A 26,196-nucleotide genomic window follows, 5' to 3' on the forward strand; every position below is an offset into this window, starting at 1 on the left:
GATGGGAGTTCACCCCATTGCATGGCACTCAGGTCTCAAACTTGGGTTCCTGGCTTTCCAGCTGACAAGCCCAGTGTCTTAACCCCTGAGCCACTCAGCCACCTTATGGTGAGAAGATAATAGCACACCATGACATCATGCTGGCCACATGACCACAGAAATATCTTTGGACAATGCTGGCTCAATGGCCTTGAAACTAAGATGAGTACTGCCCCCTATAGTCAGCAATCACTAGCAGAATAAAATCTGCAGAGACTCCTTTACAGCCCTGGCTGTCACCTGGGAGAGGAGGGACACATACACACACCCCGTTGCCCCCACTGCCACTACTTTTGCTGTCGGCTTCTCGGCACTCTTCAAGTCAACCTTGAAGAGTTGGAAGACATTTCCTTAGATCGCTTATGCTCTGAACAATGAGTTTGGCAGTGTGGAAGGCAGGCAAGCATGGCAGGGCTGCTGGGAAGGAAGTAAGATGCTAGCTCCCTTCCCCGCAGCCCTGCCATGCTTGCCTGCCTTTTGTGTGGCCTTCCGCTTGCTTGCCTTTGCAAGCTGGCCATGGGAAGGCAGAGAAGCATGGCAGGGCTGAGGACCATGGTCCGGTTTGGGGGTATGGCCAGCCAGCAATTGCTACTGGTATGGCGAATTAGCCCCAATATCCGCTACCAGTCGTCCCAAACTGGTAGCATTTCACCCCTGCTGGAAGGGTACTAGTAGCCAATAAAACTTGAAGAATAGAAATGCAATGTAAATACACTGAGGGACATTAACAGATGCTCCCAGTGCTAAATTTTGAATCAGCTGAAGCTTTCAGGTATATCCTGGAATATTCCATGGCTCATCTCTCTTAAAATGAAGTATATACAGTATTAATTGTGACATTATTGTACAGGTTCAACTAGGTCCGTGATGGCGAACCTATGGCACGCGTGCCACAGGTGGCACGTGGAGCCGTATCTGTGGGCATGCGAGCGTTGCCCTAGCTCAGTTCCAGCGTGCATGCGCTCGCCAGCCAGCTGATTTTCGGGCCTTCTGGGCCCACCTGAAGTTGGGAAACGGGTCATTTCCAGCCTCCAGAGGGCTTCTGGGGTGGGGGGAGGCCACTTTCGCCCTCCCCAGGCTCCAAGAAAGGCTCTGGAGCCTGGGAAGGGTGAAAAACGGGCCTACCGGGCCCACCGGTAACCTTTTTGCCTTCGCGTGCCAAAAGCGTAAGGGGCGTGGGGGGCATTGAATTATGGGTGTGGGCACACATGTGCAAGACCCCCCCCCAGTGCGACCCCCACTTTTGGCACACGACGGCAAAAAGGTTAGCCATCACTGAACTACGTTATAGAACCACTGTGGGCCATTTCCAATGCTGTACATATACTTCCAAAATATGATCACTTCACATTTGTAGCGCAATGTCATAAGGGTAAATTGGGAGAGGGGGAAGATTCAGATTTTTTTCAGCAATGAACCCCACAAATATAGTACAGTTGTCTACTACACTTTGAAGTGAAATAATGCATGCTTTCTAATGGCCACAGTGTATTTATGATTGTGAATTGGAATTAGATGAAAATAAGATGCTGAATACTGCAAAGCAAACAGAAGACTGGGTTTGCCAATGACATGACACAATGGGACCCTTTGGGGAGAGATGCTCAATGATTTATGTAGTATCTGCAGCTGTTGACTTACATGAACAACCTTGTTATCAAATGGCAACTAGCCTGGCAATTCCATTTGTTTACTGTTTGTGAGATTGATAGTTCAGATTCTCTCTTTCTTTAACAAGATAACTTAATAGTTTAAATGAAGAGTTCCTTCCTTCCTTCCTTCCTTCCTTCCTTCCTTCCTTCCTTCCTTCCTTCCTTCGTTCTTTCCTTCCCCTCCCCTCCCCTCCCCTCCCCCCTTTCTTGCTGAAATATCATGAACTGGCATCTGAATAGCAGGTTAACTATAATAGTCATATACATTATTAGTTTTGTGAAATTATTATATTACTTTTTTTAAGTGACTCATTACCAGGAGAAAGATGGGGGAAGTTTAATATTTGAATCAATGTTGAATTAATATGCTGATAATGCACAAAGAAAATGTCTTCCTTTCATTTTAATACAATGAAAGAGCAACAAGTTCAAATAGTCTCTTTTAATTTTTTTTTTTTTTTACTCTGATTGCAGCCAAAATAGTCTGCTTAGCAAGCACAGCCTTTATTAAAGCACAGTCAGGTATTTCCATAGGGAGACAATTTCTATGTAAATTACTTGTTTTAACAGGTATTCCACTTCTGCATCTTCTGTTTTTGGGCATGTATTTATTTACAATCCGAGTCTATGGACTGCAGACAATAAGGGCTGTTCTTTAACACCAAAGTATAGACTTTCATGAGTTGAAGCTCACTTCATCAGATGCATAGGGTGGATAGACTAATGTAGGCTTTAAATTGGGATTAGGGCCAGAGAAGGGAGGGGAAGATGTGTTGTGTGCTCAGATTCTAGTTACAGGCAAGTAGATTACAAGTACCTTATACAATTTTAGCATATTATATTTAACACAAGTCATTTTAAGCACTCACAAATGCTTATGCCTTTTAATAAAATGTGTTAATTGAAAATGATGTTACCTAGATTTCTGATTCTTTTTTTTTAATTAATGGAAAGTGCCTGACCTTGGCATACTTGTCGTTAGAAGCTCCTCGTGTGCCCTGAAATACATCCATTGGCCCATTCTGCATCCTTCCTAATTAGTTTGGAGCACCAACAAAAAAGTTCAATTAAAAACTGAAATACAGGAATACTGGGACTAATTAGATTAAAATGACAGTAACTCTATTTTATAAATCACAGTTCTATTTAATTCTTATGCTAACTCAGTTATGGAATTGGATAGCAAAGTTCCTCATGATTAATCATTTACTAATTGTGGCTTACTAGAGCGTGTATATGCATGCATGCACATAAACTTACACACATTATATAATATTTTGTACTTAACGACTCAATGACTTGCTGAAACATGCACTGAACATTATTACATTGGACAATTCAAAATATTGCTAAATGTTGAATGTAAATAAATAATAGTTATAGCAGCAAATTCTCTACCTATTCAAACTCATTTTTGGTAGTATCACGGTACTTTGAATTAAGAGTAATAACAGTATTCCTAGAATGGATTTCCACAGTAGAAGCACATGGCATCCAAATTCTGAATAACCTCAGAATTGTTCAGAACTTAGTATAAATTTTCCACATGATTCCTCTGCAACGTATGATTAGCTTTTATTTTACGAGTGAAATTATGCTCCAACTTTTTATGAAAAGGTATATTACACAGTTTATGAATCCATTGTAAATGCTAATTTACAGCAATGCAAACTTGTTGTAACGTGTTGTTGATATGCTTTTGGAATATGGTAAAACACTGAAGAATTATATTCCAGATGACCTTTTTTCCCGTTCAATCATGTCTGATTCTTGGAGACTGCCTGGACAACTCCCTGCAGTTTTCTTGGCAAGGTTTTTCAGAAGTGCTTTGTCACAGCTTCCTCTCGGACTGAGTGAAAGTCACTGGCCCAAGGTTACCCAGCTGGCTTTATGTCTAAGGCTGGACTAGAATTCACTGTTTCCTAGTTTCTAGCCTGATGCCTTAACTACTGTTTTTTTTTAAAAAAAATACCAGATTGAAATACAATCAATATTGAAAGAATACATGTGCATTTTAGTAGAGATGGGCAAAAAGTTTCAAGATCAAAATGTTCTGACCCCAACATTTCTCACACCAACTGCTACAGCTAAATAACTAAACTAACTAAAAACCAAAGGAGTCATTTTTTTTTTCCTGTGGAGGAAAGCAAAGTGTTGATATTTTTGACACATATTTCTCATGAGACAAAATCAAACAAAAATATTTTTGTCATACTGGACTTTGCTCATATGTCATTCCTCCCCCCCCTCCCAAAGAAAAGAAAAACATCCACCACCCCCATCTAAGCCATCCTAAATGATGGCACTCAACAGTAGCACTGAGCCTGGGACTGGGACTGAAATATAGGCCCAGACCTTGACTTCAGCTCTAGCACCATTGCTGTGGCTCAAAAAAAGCCACTTTGTATTGTTGCCTCAAAACAACTGCCCCTAAAGCCCAATCCACACCTAAACATGTAAATTGCTACACACTTAGAAGTTATATATTGCTGAGTGCTACATTCTAGCTGCTTAGTATTACAATGTGTATTTTATTTTAGGCTTTAAAATAAACTCTTTCTTGAGTAGCCTTGCATATCCTGGCCCTCCAGATAGAATGGAAATAGATATGCAATGTATTTTTGAATAAAGGAAAAAAAGATTTCTTTTTTTTTTTAAAGTTTAATAAAAAAAAAAAAAAGAATTCTAGGAATTGCCATCCCAAAACACCTGCATAGCTTTTTAAGAATGAAAGTACTGATGGATACTTCCGATGAAGATGGCTTACACACTCAGGAAGAGATCCCTGAAGGGTTTTTCCCTGGGCTGTTGCTCTTCAACTACTAACTGAAGGGACTGGCATTCCTTCAGTTTTTATGAACCACCCAGATCAGGGACAGTCTAAGAAATGCCCCTCAAGATCCTCAATACAGCTGAGGTCTGCAAGCAACTTCAGGAACTGTGCTTCAAAGCTGCTGCGTGCCAAATGGGGGGAGGGAGGAAGGACTGCAATCTGTTCCTCATTGAAGAAGCCCCCCCATTTGAAATTTACCTTTCAAAGGTAAGTTGTGCCTTTCATTTCTTAATCACCTTTAAGGATTATGAATCTTTACTAAGTTAAGTTAAAAGAGGCTCTCTTTAGTCACAGCCTGCTATGCCTTTTTGAAGAACTGTGCCATTTTGGGTATTTCTTTAGTGTTAAACAAGAAGGAAGAAGGCTGCTAAGGCAAGCCAAAAATAAATAAGTGTGGAGCAAAAAGAAAAGCTGATGAAGAAATATAAAGACTGAAAGATGTGGTTTTAGTTTAGTTTAGTTTAGTCTGCTTTTCTGTGGGTGGCTAAAAGTTTCTGATTTTTATGATTCCTGAACAGCCAGCAATTCCCAAGTGACTTACAAAAAACGCTATTCTTTGACCAAAGAAGGAGTCAAGATAGAGGAGCACATTATTAGAGACATATTTGAAAATTCTCTAAATAAAATCCACCAATTTGTTGATCAGCTGTGATCCAAGGATAATTTAAAAAAACCTCTCAAACTACTTTAGAGATGCAAACATGTGTAGAAACCTACCAAACTACTGAGGCAACTTCACAAGAAGCTGAAAATGCAGAGAGGTTAACTGACTATAAACTGACACCAACTTTTATTATGATGGTTTAAACATAAGTCTCTCAACACAACTGAAAGAAGAGCTTCAAGAAAATCAGCAACTTTTAAAAGGACAAGTTTTCTTTAAGGACTTTAACAAGGTCGAGAAAGCCTTGATAAAAAGGGAGGCTTATAACTACTTGATAAATTTTCCAGAGAAGAAAACGATTTTACTCCAAGCAAACAAGCTGGAAGGAATGACTTAAACTTAATGAGTTAACTGGATCTAGGTGGATTTTTATTTGTTTGATATTTGTAAGTGAAAGAAAGTCTTAATGCAAAAATTGAAAATGTAATTTTTTAATATACATAAGCTTAAGTAACTCTTAAAGTATGCAAAATGCTATTGAAAATGTAGCTGAGAGTATCTGCGTTAAGAGAAAGTTAAAGAAAATATTGTAACAATATTACAATATTGTATTGTAATATTGTAAATGTTTAAAGAACATTTATGAGTTTTAAAAAGGATGTTTATAAAACAAAAAAAATATTATTCTATAAGGATAGTTTGGTGGGAGGGATCCAAATTTAATACTGAAATTACTAATTACTGGTCCTTCAAAGCCTGTATGTTAAGAAGTTAAAGAAAAAGATGTGTTAGAAAATTTAGATTTTAGAAATGTGTTTAAAGAAAAGTTTAGCATTTTAAAAAGTGTGAAAAAAAGAGAGTATTTTTCCTTGTAAGGTCAAAGAATCTGAAAGAATACAGTGAACCTTGTTAATAAAAATGGTGATAGTTTTTAAAGATTACTAGGTGCAAATAAAAATACATACTATTTGCATAGCAAGGAAGATAAAATAGGAATGGTTAAATTGATCATTTTATTCAAAAAAGAGAATATATTTAACTACATTTTTCACTTGGATATCAGTTCTGGATTTTGTGCTTGTGATGAAAAAAATGAAATTTTGACTTTGGTTTTGTCAATTAGGTAGATTTATTGTTATAGAAATATACTAATATGTAAAAGCAAAAATTTGAAGCTGGAGTATTTTTATCTTGTACTGTGCTAAAAGGACTCAGAAGTTAATGCCTCCCCCCCTTTTTTCCCCTTTTACCTCACATTTTCTTTTTCCCCTCTTTTTCCTTCCCCTAATTTCTTATTTCCACTTTTCTTTGTATTTTATATATTAAATAAAAAAAACTAAAAAAAAAAGATTGGAAGTACTGATCTGTAAATGTTGTTTTCTTACACTCACTACAAAAATAAAGAAAAAAATCATCTCTTAATATGCTCCAATTAATCTGTCAACAAAATGCTGAGTCTTGAATATGCCTGGAGGTCACATTCCCACAGTTTACTAATGAAAGTACAACACAATACGGTGAAATTATAGACAAGCCAAACAATATGGATAAATCATGAGTTATTTTGGAGTTTCACACTGACACCAAAATTTTTATTCATATCTTTATTATTTCTTTATCTGCTTACATTTTTTTACTACACTCTATAAAACTACAGCTTGTTTCTATGCCAAACTAACATGTACATACTTTATTCTGTAGTCAAATGCTTAAATGTTTTTTTTTTTAATCTAGGTGAAATATTCTTTGTACAAGTTTAAACAGAGTCAGAATAGTACCAAAATTGGATTTTTAAAAAGTAAATAACTAAACAATTATAAATGCATTAATCCTTGAGGAAAGTACATTTTAGGATTACACCAGAAAGGGCAAGGTTCAAGAAAGCAGAAGATTAGATAAACTCTTCTCATGAGCATGCCAAAATTAATCATTATAATAGGACAAGCACTTTCCTTGGGCTAATAATTCTAGTGATTATTTGTAACTGAAGCATCCAAATCAAATTAAATTCAAATGAATTTATGTGAAACATAAAATTTATGTAAGAATATTAAGAAACTATCCCTTTCCTTATTAAATTTGATAATATTTTGCCATGCAACTTTGCAAGGCAGCATTGGGAGTATGCCATACCAGTAATGAAAGTCACTTTTACTCTGTCATCCCTACCATAGTAATATGTATTCTAAGCCAGACCAAAGTTGTCTTTTGTCTGTTTGCACATGAATTATTTGCTTTATAATTTCATCACCTGTCCCTTCTCAAAAGGAACACTAGTTCAACTTTCTAGACAGAGCACATAGGAGAAATGATGTAAATGTGATACTCTAGATCCGTGATGGCGAACCTATGGCACGTGTGCCACAGGTGGCACGTGGAGCCATATCTGTGGGCATGCAAGCATTGCGCTAGCTCTGCTCCAGAGCGCATGTGTGTGCTGGCCAGCTGATTTTCGGGCCTTCCGGGCCCACCAGAAGTCAGGAAATGAGCAATTTCTGGCCTCTGGAGGGCCTCTGGGAGGGTGGGGAAGGCTGTTTTCGCCCTCCCCAGGCTCCTAGAAAGCCTCTGATGCCTGGGGAGGGCAAAAAACAGGCCTACTGAACCCACCGGTAACCTTTTTACTGTCGCGTGCCAAAAGCGGGGGGAGCACAGGGGGGCCGTGTGCACATGCACGGGGGGCATTTAATTATGGGTATGGGCAGGCATGCACATGACCCCTGTGCTCCCCCCACTTTTGGCACTGCTCTAGATAGATGTGGGAAATTAATTTTCCCAAGGGGCCACATGGGAAACGGGGACTGTTCATGGAGGGCCAAAGCAATAGTCCCCAGCTGCGCTTCAACTAAGGTGGCGGTGGGTCCCCTCACATGATTACCCCCGCCACTGCCTCCTCAAACTACTCAGGTGATGGGTGAGCTCTGCACAGATAGAGAAAAGTGCTTTCTCTCCTCGTCCTCTCACAGCCCATCAGCCAACTGAAGGAGCACCGAGTGACTGTGTAGAGTTGGATCTTACTTGGCTTCCTCTCCCACCCCCTGTGGTGCACTTATTTATATTTGATTTCTAATTTCCAACTGACCTTACAGAGGCTGGACAGGGACAGCTAAAGTGTGGGATGTGGCCCAGCAGCTGTAAGATTCCCAGGTCTGCTCTAGACTAGTGTTTCTTGAAGTATGATCCAAGGAACCCTGGTGCTTCCTCAAGACCCTCTCAGGAGTGTACAAAATCATAATTATTTTCCAGATATTGGAGATATTTGTAAAAATTTAAAACAGGGGTGTCAAACTCAAGGCCTGCAGGCCGCATCTGGCCCACAGGGTACAAGGAAGGAAGGAAGGAAGGAAGGAAGGAAGGAAGGAAGGAAGGAAGGAAGGAAGGAAGGAAGGAAGGAAGGAAGGAAGGAAGGATATAATGAGAGTAAGGGAGAGTCTCAGAGAAGTCCTGCCTTAACACTTGGCCACTATAGGTAGCTCTGACATGAGTCCCATGCAGGGGTGAAATCTAATTTTTTTTGCTACCGGTTCTGTAGGCGGGGCTTAATTAGTGGGCAGGGCTTGGTGGTAAGGTGACTGGGTGGGCGTGGCCAAGTCAATGTCACTTCTTTGCCCTTTTTTAACCTACAAAACACAACACAACTGGCTCACCCACAATGTAAAAGTAGCTGTGCTAGACTCAAAATGGCCCCTGCAACAAGCAGGAACCTCACACAGCCACAAAAAGCCCAAAAAACCAACTTTCACACTTTACACACACAAAATTCCACATACAGCTTTGTGAGATTTTGTGTTTGTGTAGTTAGAGTGAAACACTACAGAAACACACTAAATCTCAGAAAGCTGCACAAATATTATTTTATATTATTTTATTTTTATTTTTATATAAAAGCAGCTAAATTTAAAACTTCCTAAACTTTAAATGGCTAGGTCTAAAAAAAGAACAACTAAAAAAATCCCAATTAACTATTTTTTTTAAAGCTCCCAAAGCGGGAAAAAACTTACCCAATAGAACAGGGGTCTCCAACCTTGGCAACTTTTAAGACTTGTGGACTCCCAGAATTCCTCAGCCAGATTTGCTGGGAGTTGAAATCCACAAGTCTAGGCAGGAAGGCAAGCAGGCAGAAAGAGCTGCTCACCGATGAGCTTGATTGCAGGCAGGGAGATTCAGTTGCTTGCTGATGCATGGATTGTGATCGTCATGCGATCAGCAGCTGGAGGCTGGGGGGGGGAGAAAAAAAGAAACTTTTTTTCTTTTACATGGCTCTGGCGATCCAAGCTGAGTTGCTTGATTAGGAGGTAACTCAGCTGGGATGTCAGAGCTTGGCTGGTCAGAGCCATTTAAAAGGAAAAAAAGGCTCTGATGATTGCGTGGCTCAGCTGGGCATGGGAGGCGGGGGCAGGGATTTTCTCTGAACTGCCCGCCGCCATCGCTACCTACTCGCCTGAGCCGGTCTGAACCGGGAGCATTTTACCCCGGTCCCATGTCATGCCGACCATGGCCACCCCCACCCCCACCCATCACCCCAAGGTCAAACACAACCCTAATGCAGCCCTCAATGAAATAGAGTTTGACATCCAATTTAAAACAATCTGACTCTTATTTTTATTTATTTGTTTAAAATATAGGGTTTTTTAATGAAAAATATTTAGTTAATAGCTAATTGTTTAATATTGTCATCTTACATTATTCAATAAATAAATATATGAATGTGTCAATTTTAATTTTTAATATAGTAAATATTGATCAATATAACCTATTCAAACAAAAGCTCTCCTCCATAATTTTAGTCCTGAGAGTAAGAAACATTGTTCTAGATCACAGGTCCCCAACCTTTGGTCCTTGGACTGACACCAGTCCATAACATGCCAGCAACCAGTCCGCATAAACAGGCAAAGCCCCATCTGTGGCAGCACACAAAACCACACACTCCTGCTCTGTGGAAAAATCTCTCTCCATTGAACCGGACCCTGGTGCCCAAAAGGTTGGGGGCCACTGTTCTAGATAACTAGTAAATCTCACAAAATATTTAAGGGATTTTCTATATAACATATTGCATGTTACAATCACAACCCTCTGATTAGCCCTACTGAAAAATTAAGCAATTGCTTCTGGCAAAAAAAAATTTTTTTTATGGTTTGGAACAGATATACGCTGTAAAAGGAATATTTTATCTTGTAAGTGCATGCTTTCAACCTTTTTTATCACTGCCCACAAATTTCCTCAACTTGCCATCTTAATCCTACAGTTACCATTTCTAGAGACAGTAAAATTAGGAACAAGAAATACAATCATTTCTGTTTCTGTTCAACATTTTTCCTGGAAACTGAAATATGGAATATCACAGTTCTCCATTTCAACATTTCAGTTACTAATGTGATAGCAGCCAAGCCATAAACCAATAATTTCAACAAAAAGCACAACTCACCAATCTACCTATTTCAATTTAACAGGAATTCATACATATATACATAGTGTACATATCCATCGTACTATTGTTTCCTTTCCTGTGTAAGCAATATTACACAGAGCACAATAAATTAGTTACAAATAGTAATCCAAGAAATTAAAAAATGGAATAAGAAACATAGTTTGCTCCAACATAATTCATGATACTTCTCCATAGCTATTTAATCTTGCAAACCATGTTAACTTCCACTAGATCCAGATAGCAATGCATGGCCTCTTGTTCATTAAACTTCTCAATTCTCATATCACTTGACAGAACCACAACTTTTTAAATCTTATCCTTCTACTTTACCCATCCAATCATCCTTCAAATATTTGTTTTGCAACTTGATTCTCATTCATTTTCTCTCTGTAATCAAACCACTTCAAACCATTTCTTTCAGACAGGCACAGGCTAATCATTTATATATTCAATCTACATTCCTTTAGTACTCATTCCTTTTTGACTCTTGTTTTATCACACAAGCTTTTTAAGTATTGTATTATCCAATTTACATTTAATTTTCTGCTGACATCCCCAATTCTCACTTTCATATAACATAGTAGGCAGAAATGCATTTTTATAAATAGCAATTTTATTTCTTTTGACAACCCTTATGCCCTATAACAGTGCCACATTTTTTCATCCATTTCTCTATTTTTAATAATTATTCTTCAAAGCTACCAAATTAATCTATTTCTTCTAGTTTTAATTAAATTTAATGCTAAAATGTTAATGTTAAATAGCTAATTTGAATTGATTTAGGAGTGAGGACCAAATTAACACAGGGATTTTTAAAGTAATTTTGATGGGAGATTAATTGATTTGACCTGCCCTCTGTAAAATTAACAGGAACTCAACTCCAGCAATTATTTTCACTTTTCAGTCAATATAAATATAAAGTCTCATGCACTGAGAACCCCAACTGAGGTATTTTCTCCTTTCCCTCCCCATTTAGGTTTAGTGATTGTGCCACCATGTCAACTCCTGTCACTTTGATATCACATATAATGCTCCTGATATTTTGGAAGATAATATCCCCACAAAAGTACAATTCTTGAATACATTTAAATCAGGGGTGTCAAACTTGTGGCCTGAGGGCCGAATGCATCATGCGCTGGCCATGCCCACCCCCATTTTAGCAAAGGGGGAAATCATGATACATCACATGATGACAACATGACTCCGCGAGTTTGACACCCCTGATTTAAATGGATGAAACTATTGAAAATACCTATTTGGAAATTATGATGTAATCTTAGAAAGAGATATATACAGTAGTGTAAAATATAGATGCATTTATAACTGTTAAGATTATAAGCTGATTCTTTATAACGTTTTTCTTTCTATATATTTCTTTTCTTTATTTTTTCTTTTTCCTTTCCTATTATTTTTTCTTTTTCCTTTCTTTGCACTTTTTCTTCTTTTCTTTCTTTTTCCAAGTTTAGTTTGATTTGCTTTTATATTGTAATTAAATCCTCAAAAATTATATATGTTCAAAAGCATGCAAATGCAAGTAGATTAATAGGTACCACTTTGGTGGGGAGGTAACAACATTCTATGCGACTTTGATGTATAACCATGGTGGCCACATGATTATAGAAAATGTCTTCAGACATATATATAATAAATACATTTCTGGGAAGAAATAAAGATTATACTTTGTCATGCATGTCAGCATCCTATGGAAAAGAAGGTTCATGGGTTGAAGGTTCAATTTTATAAATGTTTATTCTACTACATTCTGGACAGAACATTCCAAAGAAATATAAGTTACAAACATTTAAAACTGATAGCACTGCAGCTTTGCAGCTGTACTGTAAATAATAATGTCAATATTTGGCTTAGTTCTCTCTCTTAAAAAGAAAATAAAGAAGTCAAAAAAGGGAAGTCAATTATCTTTGTTTTGAAAAAGATTTTCAGATTGGCAGCTATTAAGCAATCTTACTTGATTATTCCAGTCTCAGTGTATGAAAAGCCACTTCACACTGATTTCTGCATAGTTAAGCCTACAAAAACATTATTACAGTAATTCTATGTATGGCAGTTTAGGTTAAACAAAATAAAGTATAACTTAAAACCACAGAGCTGCATGCAGTGAAGAGTGATGTGAATTGCCTTGAATGAGAAAAGGAAGAAATACCAAGCAAAATAAAAATCAACAATGAACTACCTCTCATTCATGACACATACCATGGCTATGCAAGTGAATCCCTTTAAACTTGAGTTCCATTCATTCTGTTCATGAAGAGTTTATATTTAAACACTGGGACATTGAGATTGCCGAGAAATAGATGAAAGAGTTAAGAATATTTTATGGAAAATATCATACACCCAATAAACATTCTATTTTCAGTTCCTTGAATATGTTTTTTCAGTTGTAAATTGAAAATATTTTTGAACTTCTAATTATTTTGTCAAATTGCTTTGTGATAAAATAACATAACCAAAATATTAACAATCTTGACAATATTTTTGAGAAAGAATGGTGGGTAATGTAAAATGAATTTTCTATTCAACTATATATATGGTACATGATTTTAACAGAATATATTTAATTAACTACATAAAATTATAGAAAATATTGTTGGAATGCACCATGGAAATTACCTACTTTACTTTCCTGCCCACTGTGGGTGTTCACCTCTACAAAATCTCTGAGAAGTGATCATCTAGCTTCTGTTTAAACATTATCAATGCATGAAAAGCTATCACTTCTAGTGGCAATCTGTTCCACTGTTAAACATGCTGTGGTCACCAACTGAAATTTATATCATTATAAATTAAACCCACTGGTTTTTAGGAGCAAGCCAGAAAATTCTGAATCATCTAAGAAAATTCCACAACAGGATACTTCAGTAATTTCATATAACCTAACAGGAGTAGATCAACACAATAGATACAGGTTATAATAGCATGTACTGATGCTTCTGGTGTGGTACTTGATCATGATAAATATTCTCTCCTGATGTCAGCCAAATATCTAATCAGCATTTGAAGGTATTTCATAGGTATTTCATAGGTATTTAGCGTCTAACCTATCTTTAGCTCAGCTTGACCAATCCTCATTGTGTTTCTTTTCGTGAATTCCAATTCTATTTGGAGCTCATAGATTTTCCATTTTAGAAGTTAGCAGGAAAGAAGAGTAAGGGGAACTCCTATTACATTTAATTCAAAGCTTTTCTCAAATTAGTGGTATATACAATGCATTAAACATATCTAGAATAGGATCAAAATGTTAGCTTTAGTGATGGTGACACTGATTGCAGCTATTATTCTAAACCTACTTTCTGTATAAATGCATTATAAATTGGGACTGAAATATTTAAATACATATGCTTTCTAAAGGAAATTTCTTTTAGTTTATTTCTCTTCATTCATAAATATATCTAAATAATATATTAATTCTGAGTTAAAGTATTTACTCTGAGTTTATTATTAATACAAGTATTCTTTTAATTGGAAAATCAATTTCTCAAATAAATTTTATTTAGCAAAAGAAATGGTGGATTATATTTAAACAACTTTTTTATTCTGAACCACATTCATTCTTGGGCATATAAATGCTTGCTGCACTTCACTGATTGGCTTGACCAATAGTTGAATGCTGTGAAAGATGACAAACCCATAATATGGCTAGCTCAGTTTGGTTGTATGTCCAGTCAACTGTGAGGCTTTGTATCCAGTTTATTCAGAAAATCACAATTAAACAATCTCAATTTGGTTGCAAGTGTGAATCAAAGAAGAACCTCAGAGCACTGATATATTTTCAGTTGGTATTATCCAGATGTATTAAATTTTATATATAATTTAATAAATCTTTGAGACATTAGGGTAAATTTCATATTGGAAACAACACAGAAAACCGAACACCTGAATATTTAAACACTATAATGTTTAAGAAACAATTCAAATATACAATAGTACAAGGAATTTGCTGATTTCATGAGAGACCAGAATTTAAGTCGAAACTTAAAACAGTCAATACATACCATGACTCACAATGTTCTATCATTAATCATTCTTATATTTCTTTATATTTTAAATGTTTTATTTTAACATTTATTTTGGGAGTTGCCTTGATAGTAATATTAAAAGGTGGTCAATACACATTAAAAGTCATCTAGTTCCTTAAATGTAAGTTTTATTCATCATGCTAATTTTTACTTTTGAGTAACATTGGTTAGATTTGGGGTGTTAATTCTACAGAATTAGTTCAGGAAATATAAGTTATCTATTGCCATATTAATTATACTCTACCAATTAGGAGGCTATAATCTCAGCTGTAAAAGGCATGCAAAGGTATTAATCACCAGCTGATTCAACAGTGACAAAAGGAAATACTTCAAACAGTCTACTTCATAATTAAGCTACCTGAAATTATTACCCAAAATTTACAGAGATGGTTACTGACTTATGTGACTTTAAAAAAAAAACCTAAACAAAATTATGAATCAACCTGTTCCATATTTGAAAGCAAGAGATAGGTTCGCCATAAGTCAGCCCTTATAGTTCTCAAAATGAGTCTTTTAAGAAACAGACTTAGGTAAACCTCAAGTGATTTCTTACTATAAGCAAGGACGACAATACCGCATTAATGTTTATAGGTAATCCTCAATTTATTACCACAATTAAGCTCCAAATTTCCATTGCCAAGCATGACAATTATTAGGTGAGTTTACCCCATTTTACAACCTTTCTTGCCAGAGATATTAAGTGAATCACTGCATTTGTTAAATCAGTAACAGAGTTATTAAGTGAATCTGGCTTTCCCATTGATTTTGCTTGTCAGAAGGCCACAAAAGGTGATCACATGACCCCGGGCAGCCATCATAAATACTTGCCAGTTGCCAAACGTCTGAATTTTGATCACATGACATGGAGTACTGCAATGGTCATAAGTGTAAAAATTGGTTGTCACTTTTTTCAACTTGTAACTTTAAATGGTCATTAAATGAATCATTGTAACTTGAGGACTACCTGTATTTGGTTTACAGCTCATTCCAATTTACATGCTGAGGATGTTAACATCACATCCTTGCAAATGTTAAAGTCGATTGAAGGCTAGTTTCCTATAAGTGTCTTTTCTGAAACAGTTCTCTTTTCTCCCCTCCCCCATCTCATTCTTAAGATGCTAAGAAGATAATCTATTTTGGTGATGTCTTGAATTTGATTTGTTTTTATAAGTGATGGAAGTCTATCACACAGAATAGATCCTCAGTATGTTTTCCCTTGGGATTTAAACTGATAATAAGCTGGAGATGTTACAAGCTATTGTGTCTGAATGAAAGACTAGAGATTCATATATGTCTCTTCAACTCAATCCACCCATGAGGATCTTTTCAAGGTTTCTTTCTCAATAGAAAAAAGTGACTTTTTCATTAAATAATGAAAGGTATGGGTGAAAAAAATGAAGAAGAAATTTTCAACACAAGACTACTTTACATATATTAAACTATTTTTAGGTTATTTTCAAATAGGTGACCATCACCAACGCTTGAATTTTTTTTGCTCGATAGTCTTAGTATGAACAAGGAATTAAAGTGGTCTTTTTCTAGATCAGAAGTACTATACTATTTTTGTTTGTATATCCCATTATGCTCAGTACACAAGGCCACTGAAAGCTCAGCCTGCATTAATTGTAATACATATTGTTTTTAATTAATATTTTAATTAGCAATGAAATACTTTTCTGTATTTTTTTCATTCAACAAGTCATTCCAAAGTATTATAGTGTCAATGTATGTGATCATTGCTATAGTGTTAACGCAACAATTCTAAAGATTAAAAAAAAGTTCTCATTTCTATCAAAACACAATCAGAAAAGCTTTTAAAATGTAAACATTATGATACTTCATTATGATATTCCACTTAAACTTCTCATTTAAAATGTGTTCAAAATAGATAAAAGCTGTATTAAAAGCAAAAGTACAACATAAAATGGTTCTTACAGCAAAGATTAGGAATGTGGATGACAGTGACCACAATTCACTTTTTTAATACAACACTGCTTATCTCAAGACTTCACCCTTAAAAGAATATACAGATAGTCCTCTCTTATCAACTGCCTTGTTCAGTGATCATTCAAAGTTGTGACAACATTGAAAAAGTAGGTTAACAACTGGTCCTTGAACTTGCTGCTCTCTGTGTCTCCACAGTTACGTGATCCTGACTCAGCCACTTTGCGAACTGGGGCACATTTGCAATGGTCACAATGTATCAAGGTCATGAGATCACCTTTTATGATCTACACAGTCACTTGATGTCACACTTAACCACCTGTGGTGATTCACTTAACTAAAAGTGGAACCAATGTTTGAATCCATATGATCACATGATGTCTCACGTAATGACTCTGTCGCTTAGTAAAAGAGTTGCCAATCTCAATTGCAGTCAGTAAATGAGGATTACTCATATAGATGTCTATCTCTTTTCATTGTAAAAAAGTGAGACTGGATTTTTTGGGACCTAAAACAGATGGGAATAACAATGCCCAATAAAATTGAGAATATGAAAAATTCTCAGTATGAATATGTTCGGAATATGTGAGGCAAAGAGGCAGTCCCGGAACCAGCGAAATCTGGGGGCTGGGCAGGGGACAGAATGTATCTGCCCTCAGTGTGGAAGGGATTGCAACTCTTGAATTGGACTTTTCAGTCACACTAGATGCTGTTTTAGAACCTCTTTCCAGAGCACGATACCGTAGTCTTTTGAGACTGAAGGATGCCAATGATGAAAAATATGAAAAATGTGAAAACATGTCTAAGCTGAGCAGTTGGATGACTTCTTCATTAGAACTGCAAGAAAATCCCTACCAGTGCATTTCAGAGACACACAGGATGTAAAGTGACACATACTTCAGGATAATTATTATGTTAGGAACTCAGATCTTGATACTCTACCTGCCACTGTCATTGTATCTGTGATGCTTTGGAAGAACACCAATTTCAAAGTTCAGTCTGACTACTAAATCAATTCCATCTACTGGTGACACATGTATTGATACTGAAGAATTTTCTTTAAAATAAGAAACCAACATCACAGAACTTCTCTATTTGGTAAGCAAAAATAGATGTGTAAAGGATGATGGGTCAGCATTGGCATCCTTCAGTCTCAAGAGACTATGGTATCGAGCTCTGGAAAGAGGTCCTAAAACAGCATCTAGTGTGACTAAAAAGACCAGTTTGAGAGTGGCAATCCCTTCCACACTGAGAGCAGATACATTCTGTCCCCTGCCCGGCCCCCAGATTTCACTGGTTCCGGGACTGCCTCATGTGTCAGCAAACCAAAGAATATCAAAGATGGAAAACCAAAGATGGGCCCTGGGACTACATAAGTAGTCCCAGGGCCCATCTAGTCCACCAGTCTATTCCCAAATGGCCAGTCAGAAGCAGAAAGAAGCCCACCACTAGCCCAGCATATGGCCTTCAGAGGCAGCTCTTCCCCCATCAAGGCTGAGCCATTGATCCCTCTGGCTCCAACTCTTTTTTTGAAACTAGCCAAGCAGGTGGCCACAAATCTTGGGATGACAAATTCCAGAGTTTAATTATGTGTTGTTAAAAGTAACTCTTCTATCTGTCCTGATTCTTCCAGGATTCAATTTCATTGGGCGATATATTTTGGGGGGATTGATCCTAGGATTTTGGGGAAGGGGAAAAGACTGAGGGGAGACATTGGAAGTGTTAGGGAGGCCGTTGCCGAGACCTAATGTTCTCTTCCAAGTCCCAACGGTTTGGTAAAAAAACCACAACAAACATCAGGTGGAAGAAGAAAACAAGCAGTGCTGCTGTGCCTTTAAGACCCAGAGCTCCGGGAAAAGGATCGTGCAAGGGCGGCGCTTGCTTTAGCTTCACACTCTGTCTGGGAAAGCCCACCCGGCTGTGGCGGGGTCCTCCGTTAGTCCGAGAGCAGCGTCCGTCGAGAGGAAAGACGGGAAAAGCGCGCGTTTTTCCTCGCTGGCAATAAACAACCATCGGAGAAGAGTTTGGGTAACCTCAAAACCACCTGAAGCAAAAGAAGGAGCAAAGGGGAAAGTGGGGGGGGTCGGGTGGTGCTGGGGTGGGGGCAGACCCTTTTGTTCCTCCGGGGAGAGAAAGCGGGGTGGGCAGCAGCAACTACAAGGCTTGTGGTTGTACTAGGAGCGGGCAGGGGGAGCGAGCAAGAAAGGCGCCTGGCAAGACGCAGGTGGATGGGCGCGCCTGGAGATGACAGCAAGCAGGCCGGGATTACCTGTTGGTGGGAGTCGTGGGCTCCGAAGCGTCGGAGGAGGACGCGAACAGGGAAGAGAGGACCGCGTTGCCCCCCGCTGCCTCTTCGTCCTTACTCTGCTGCTGTTTCTTCTTCAAGCGCCAGTGCCCGAAAGGCGACCGTTTCTTGCGCTCCCCGGAAACGGTGGTGGTGGTGGTAGTGGAGGAGCAGCTGCCGCGGTGTTCCCGCCGCCCTTCTAAGTAAGGCGACGGACAAGGAGAGGAAACCGGCGTATCCTTACCCAGGTCCGGTTCGGAGTCCTCGGACTCGCTCCTATGGTGGAAGAGCCGCCCGAGTCTCTTGAAGCCTCCTTTCTCCATGCTGAGCAAAGCGGAGCTGAGGGGGACTCCCCGGCTCGGCGGTTGCAAACCGCCTTTGGCAAGCGACTGAAGGATGGCCGGGGAGGAGAAGCGCTCGGTTTGCGCGGTCCGTCGGAAGACGGTTGGAGGAGGAGGAGGAGGAGGAGGAGGAGGAGACAAACAAAGCGCCTCCTAAAGGTAGCAGGAGCTACTCCTAACCGCGGCTCGGACCGCGCCCTTCCCACCTCCTGAGCTGTGCGTGTGCAAACTTTCCAACGACAGCCTTGAATTCGCCTGTCTCCGTGGGTTCTCCTCTCCGCGTTTCTTCGCGCCTTTTAGCGAGTTTCATCTCTCGTTCTTGTTCCCACGGCTGCAGCTACTTTTCTCGGGTGTCGGGAATCTCTCTTGTTCCGTTTGAAGGGCTGCCCGTTCGTTATCTTGAGGCTGCCGCTGCAGCTCCCTTTTCGCGCCTTACCCAGGAAGGGAATGTAAGACTAGTCTTGATCTGAGGCTGCTGATTGTAAGGTGGCAATAAGTGCTGTTGTTTCTTTCTGATGGAAACGAAATTATCAGCAGTTTGGGTAGCCCCGCGCAAGAAAGGGCTGCAGGTTTCCGTATGAACAAGATACATTTTATACTTTTAAGGTAGTCCGCGATAGGCTGTTTTCTTCGCTGTAAAACGCCCACCCCTTCTCCATTAATGTGCAATCCTCTTCTCGTCACTGAATTTAGATTTATTTCTGAGAATACAGGCGTGTAGTAGCTTGCGCTCTAAACCTGATTCTAAACTTTGCATATCAGAAAAATGTCTACATAGAAAAAAGAGTAAAAGCAAAGCAAAGAGCGCATTGGAATGGGGTGTAGGGTAGCTAGCTTATTCTTGAGTGGTAAGTACATTTTTTTAATAGTAACTATTCTTTCCCGGATAATAAACCTGATACTCTAGGAATTACCCTGCCACCCTTCAATTTATGATAGAAAAATGTTCTTTTGGCTCCAAAAATGCAAATTTAAAAAAAAATATATTGATGTTGGATGAAAAATAACACCCAAGGAGGTCTTTGTGGACGAGAGAGAATCTTCATTATAATCAATGATTTGGAGTAGCGCAGTGCTTAAAAGAAGTTTAGTGGAATATGAACTGATAAAAGGGCCAAGGCTTGGCCTAACTGCCTATATCCTTATTCCATGAAGGTTTCAGAAACACACATCTAATATTTAATTTCTGTTGACATCTAAGCCAATTTACCATAAAAAAACACATACAAATAATAAAGGGAGTCAAGGGAGTGGGCATGTTTGCTGCTGCCAGAGTCTTTGTAGGTCCTAGAATCTGTCTGTCAGGCAAACCTGTGGTTTGCCTTGTTTTCCTGTCATCTATTATTTCCATTATATTTTTTCTAGCCTACTTCCACTTCCCTGAGAAAATATTTATGCATGACTCTTCAAAAGTTCTATTCAGCTGAATGGAATTTGCTTCCAGATGAATAAACTATAACCACATTGAAACATAGGTTAAAAATACGTATTTCAGACCAGCCATTTTTGTTTTAATGATTCTGGGTTTCAAATAAAACAAATTCTTATGGGAAAAGTAAGGCAACAGTGGATCAGATGAACTGCACTCTCCTGTTCTCTTTTCAGCAATTCCCAACATGGAGTATTCTACCTCTGACTCCCTTAAACTGGCAATATCCTGGATTTTGGGGGGAAGGAGATTTATTCCCATCTCAACATTACTGCCCAAAATAAAAAACAAGCCTGTTTACCATATTTGGAATAAAACAACTTGATTTGTACCATTTACTAACCAAAACACCTGATGTGTGTTTCTGTTCAGACTCAAAGCTAGATCTCCATCTGTGGAATAATTGACATCCCTACAAATTATCCAATCTTATCATTTAAGTATGTAGTTGGGTTGTCATTCAATTATTAACAGCTTACCCGGTTCACATTTTAACCACAAAATCACCCTGCATGCTGCTAGTCCATTCTAGAATAAACAGTACCCAAACATTAATAAGCTGTTTTTTTTAATGGAACAAGTACCTATAATTTAATACTAATAAAGAACTTGCTTAACTAACTTGGTTAAATATCACTGACCGCTCCAATCACATTTATGTGAAATTTAAAAAATTGACCCACAATAATAATGGAGTGAATCTTATGTCTGCAAATATTTCATTCCCAGGCTGTCCTCTTTAACATATGTAAGAACACTTTCTTTAATGTGGTTTCAAATGACTCGGGTGATTCAGTTTCTATTGTTTCTTCAGGTGCTTTCTTAGAGATTTAAGCAAAATGGGCATCTTTTAACTGGGGAAAAATAATTTTAAGTTTGTTTTTTAATGGAACATTACATTAAGCCAAAATGTTTATTCAGCTTCAGTTTGATAAATTATGTGAACCTAACCAATTGTGGTTAAGGAAACCGTGTGTGAAAGTCATTAAGAAATAATTAAACTCATTCATCAAAATCTAAAATCAAACATTTCTTAGTGAACTCTTAACTGATATAATTTTATAATATAAAATTCAATTCCATGTTTTTTAATATATGGTGTATTTATAAGTGATTAAAAGTACACAAAACAGGAAACAAGTTTTATTTCAAGCCCAAGGCAAAGTATCACATTCAAACATTCGGGATTGGATTATTGAATTGGATAATTTATTTGTAATTATTTTGAATTAATTATTCATTCTATTTATAAGTGCTTACAATTTAGATTGTTTATTAGTTTAATTTGGGTTATTGTGTATATTGTAAAGCTGTTGGTGGTTTTTAATAATTATAAGCAACATAAAAGTTTAAGTAGTTTCTATGGTAGGAACTATGTAAAATTCTATAATCATGGAGTTTATCAAAACAATCGCACTGAATGTCATGTCACTCTTCTCAGCCCTTCTGGAGGAATTCAATTTTCAAGAGTTTGGGAAATAATTAGAACAATTGGATCCAACATAATTTCTAAGAATTCATTTGAAACAAAACCCCAAATGGTTTGACTGTTTACATTTCAGATGAAACAAAACCTCAATAAACATTTCATTCATTCTCCATGGTATCGATGTTGGTTTCTTGTATGCGCCTATTCCATACTGCAGCGGTTGATGCTTACAAGGGGAAATGGAAAAACACACTGTTTTCTAGTGATTAAGCTTCTTCCTGAATGGACATTTCTAATCAGAGTTCAGGGAAGGAGAGTTTTTAAGTCCTTCATTCCAAGAGTCCCAGAATCTGCCCTTTACTATACTTCGTTTAACCGCTAGGAGAAGTTATCTGTCAATTTCAAGTTAAGTATCATTAGTGAATTGATTTTAGCCAAACTTATATGATCATCCCAGGCCAAGGAGGAGGGGGCAGTGGGCATTCTGATCTAATGTCTGGTGGTTGTGAGGGACAGTATAGAAAGGAATTTAGAAAGGATCCCAGCAGGATGTTATTATTTTACAGAAAACATCTAATTCTGTGGATGTTGTTTCTGGCAGAATGATGTTATCTTTCAAAGAGCTGGTATGTGATTTGGGAGTTCTCCCAGATACATGGCTCCTGCTATAGTGTCTGTAGCCAATTCTGTCTAATCTGCAATTTATTTCCTTTCCTAGATACAGCAATGAAAACAGTTATTTGTGTGTTTGTTTGGACTATTGCGATTCACAATATATGGGGTTACCCTTGAAATCAGCTGGAGCCCTCTGAATCAGGTGGCACATACATTATTGTAAAAATAATAAAATCAATAGTTTGACAAAGGGTGACTGAGTCAGACGTGGTGCTAAATCAGTCACTGGATTCAGACATTACGCTATATTATGGTTTGTTTTGGCTTTGCATGTTCTACAGACTTAGCCATTGTGATTGTCATAGTTTATTGATTAGTATTACACATCAGCCCAATCAATTGTGAATCATTTAATATACCATTGTTAAAATATGACTCAGCATAAACTCCACTACTGTTTTAAAGAATGTTAAATCTGCCTTGCAGAATTATGTTTATCTTTTTGTTTACTTTAGTTTTCAATCTATAATTTATTGTATCTTCCAATACACCTGTATTTCTGCTAACCTGAAACACATGCTAATGTAGTATATGGTTGCAACCTTGATATATTTAATGGTGTGTTATTATGCAACTTTATGTTTATAGTTGGGAGGTTTAGAAGTTGTAAATGATTTTCAATTTTGTTTTAAAAAAATCAGCTACTACTTATTCAGCATGACAGGCTATTTTGGCTCAGAGAAAGAAAGCATAAACTGATTTTACAAACTGTAGTGCTTGGATTCACACATCTCAGTGTTACTTTTCACAGCCAATTATGCTGCCACATGCTACCTGGTTTCCCTACTTGCAACATTGCACACTTGACAACATCTTGAGATTGCTGAACATACTTGCTTATTCAGCGCTTAGGAGTTTATGTCATAAGATATCAGTCCTGCGTGTCACCCTACACACAGCGCACATTTTTATACTAACTTCTTAGCACTATTGATTACAATACAGCACAAAACTTTACTTAAGCACACACACAGAGCCCTTTTCATTCTCACATACTCGCCACAGTAATTGTTCAAGAAGCCTGAGGGAGAAGACAGATTGCAATGCAGATGGCTTCAGGTTCACAGGGTATCTTCCATCCTAGATCTTTATACAGTAGTATTTCCATTTTCTGCCTCTCACATAATAGAATAAAATCTAATTAGCCCAGAACTGAGAGCAATCAAGTTAAATACTCCTAAAGAAAGCAGTGAGAAAATCACTTCCATACCATTGCCTAGAAAAATACCAAGACATATCCAGGGAAGTTACCAAAATTCAAGTTCAACTTAAGAGAGACTGTTTTCCTCCAGTGGTGCCACACTGGAGGAAAATATGTTTATATCCCATATTGCATGATTCTAAAAGATAAATAACACTTTCCAAAACAATGAAAGGTAAAACACCCTGATAATTAATCAAATATTTTAATTCAGTCATATTGGCGGTGTCACTAAATAAAAAACTAGGTTGATGGAAAATTATCTCAGCTAATTGGGATGTCTGGAAAACTGTCTGTTGACATTATTGAAAATTTCTGTAAACAAATGAAAGAATAATTAGATGATGATGGAAAAGGTATAATCAGACAAATATTGCAAAATCCAGAACTCTAGCAGAAATTTAAATATATACTTTATTATTTATTATAAATTCACTATTACTTCATATTACAAAGAGTATGATGTAATTGCTCAATAAATGGATGGTAATGAATGGTAACAAATTATGACAATAGAGGAATATTCACCAGATGAATTAGAAATATTTCTAATAAGCTTTAATTGCTGTAACTTATTGAGTAATATTTAATAGATATTTTATAGTTATAAAATTTTATGTCTAATTTTTTTTGCCCAGCAACAGATATATTTGCATAGGCAGATTATGTGAATTTATATTAATAAATAATTTGGTAATATGAATGTTGCATAGATATAGCATATAGAATGCTTTGAAAATATGACTACACAAGTCACCTGTAGCACAAAACTGGCAAAAAAGAAACAAAAACTGCATAAATTTCATAATTAATAAAATCATAATCTTCCATAGCTTTTCTGTTTTTTTTTTATCAATAAAGCTGCAACTTACTACCTGCAGATCCTGAGGCAATCCTACACAGATATGAAATATCCATATCAATACCTTTTCATTGGGTGCCATAAAGATTTCTATTAAAATCACATTTATGTAACACTAAGGTCTCTTCTACTATGGATTAAAAATGATTAATTTTTAAATAAACAGTCCAGATAACGTGAGTAATAGTGACAATATTCTATGAAGAAAAGTTTGAATACACTGCTGTGCTTACATTGATGAGGAATGGAGAGGGGCTTCAAACCCTCAAAAAATAAACAGATGAATGTTTTAAAAAAGAACATAAAATCCTAATGTAACATTTAATTTTAAATGAGATAAGCAGGAAATTACATGGATAGCTATTTAACACAATATTCTTTTCCAGGCAAGGAAAATTAGGCAAATTACTTAAAACGAATAAGATGCAATGGGCAAATTAAGTGAAGGCATAAGAGAGGAGAAAAGAAAATGCAACTTAAAATTTGTATGTATATCATATAGACTATTATATGGGGAATGTGTTTAAGAAGAGGAAAAGACCAAGTGCACCACAGTGTTATTCTAAGCTAAGACAAACAAGGTTGTGCCTGAAGGATTATACATAGTGCTAATATACAATGATGTTTGTTTGAAATAATGAAAATGATAACAAAACGTATACTTTCTGATAAGCACACACCTCTTTAATCACACATCCCTTTTTTGCACTCCTTAGTATTAGTATAATCCACCCCTCCCTTATTCCATTCTCTTGCTATTCTATTTTTGACAGTTCAGAAGCTATGATTAGTCTTCTAGTATTTTCCTGTGCCCTGAAATATTCTCTTCCTGTTTTGTACAAGCATTTCTTTTCTGAATCTTTCACTTATGGAAAAGGCGATGGGAGGAGATGCAATTGCCCCTTATACTTAAAGCCATAAGATACATCTAAGAGCATGTCTTTGAACATTTCATGAACACTTATTATATAAGCCTGTTTAGTAGAACACCATTTAACATCAACAAGCATCAAAGTAAGTAGAAATACCATTATGCTACTTACTTTTTTTACATTGAGCATCAATATCTTTTAACAAAGCACGTTCAATTTATTTCTGTACCATTTTTATAGTTTATACTCTTAAGCCTTTGGAGATAGTGTATGGCGAAGTGCAAATTTGTTCAACATTTCCTAAGTGGCATAATAAGTACAGCCAGCCTTTCAAAAACAAACCAACTTTATATGCCCAAAAGATGTCATCTGGCAGGAAGAGTTTGATGGATTTTGTGAGACAGTTGGCACTTGGCAGAGTCTGGTACTAAAATAGTGACTTCAGGAAACAACCCTTGAATTTTTAACCAAAATACCATGTTAAATGTATCACCCATGGATAAGTTGACTCTCAAATATTTTCATTTTCATAACTGGCTTATCTACACATATTTTTCATGGTATTTTGATTA

The 26,196-nt window shown here is 37.1% G+C and overlaps 1 protein-coding gene across 1 annotated transcript in view; it reads right to left on the bottom strand.

The window, feature by feature from the left end:
* Positions 1-19,138, bottom strand: part of CRYBG1 (crystallin beta-gamma domain containing 1) — a 102,337-nt gene extending 83,199 nt beyond the window's left edge. Inside the window, exon 1 of the mRNA XM_070953671.1 lies at positions 18,801-19,138. Coding sequence (XP_070809772.1) covers positions 18,801-19,138 — 338 coding nt within the window. The remainder of the gene's footprint in view (positions 1-18,800) is intronic.
* Positions 19,139-26,196: the final 7,058 nt, after the last annotated feature.

The sequence above is a fragment of the Pituophis catenifer genome, unplaced genomic scaffold, assembly GCF_029215685.1.
Source record: "Pituophis catenifer annectens isolate HBS135680 unplaced genomic scaffold, rPitCat1.0.hap2 SCAF_1, whole genome shotgun sequence".
Lineage (NCBI taxonomy): Eukaryota > Metazoa > Chordata > Lepidosauria > Squamata > Colubridae > Pituophis > Pituophis catenifer.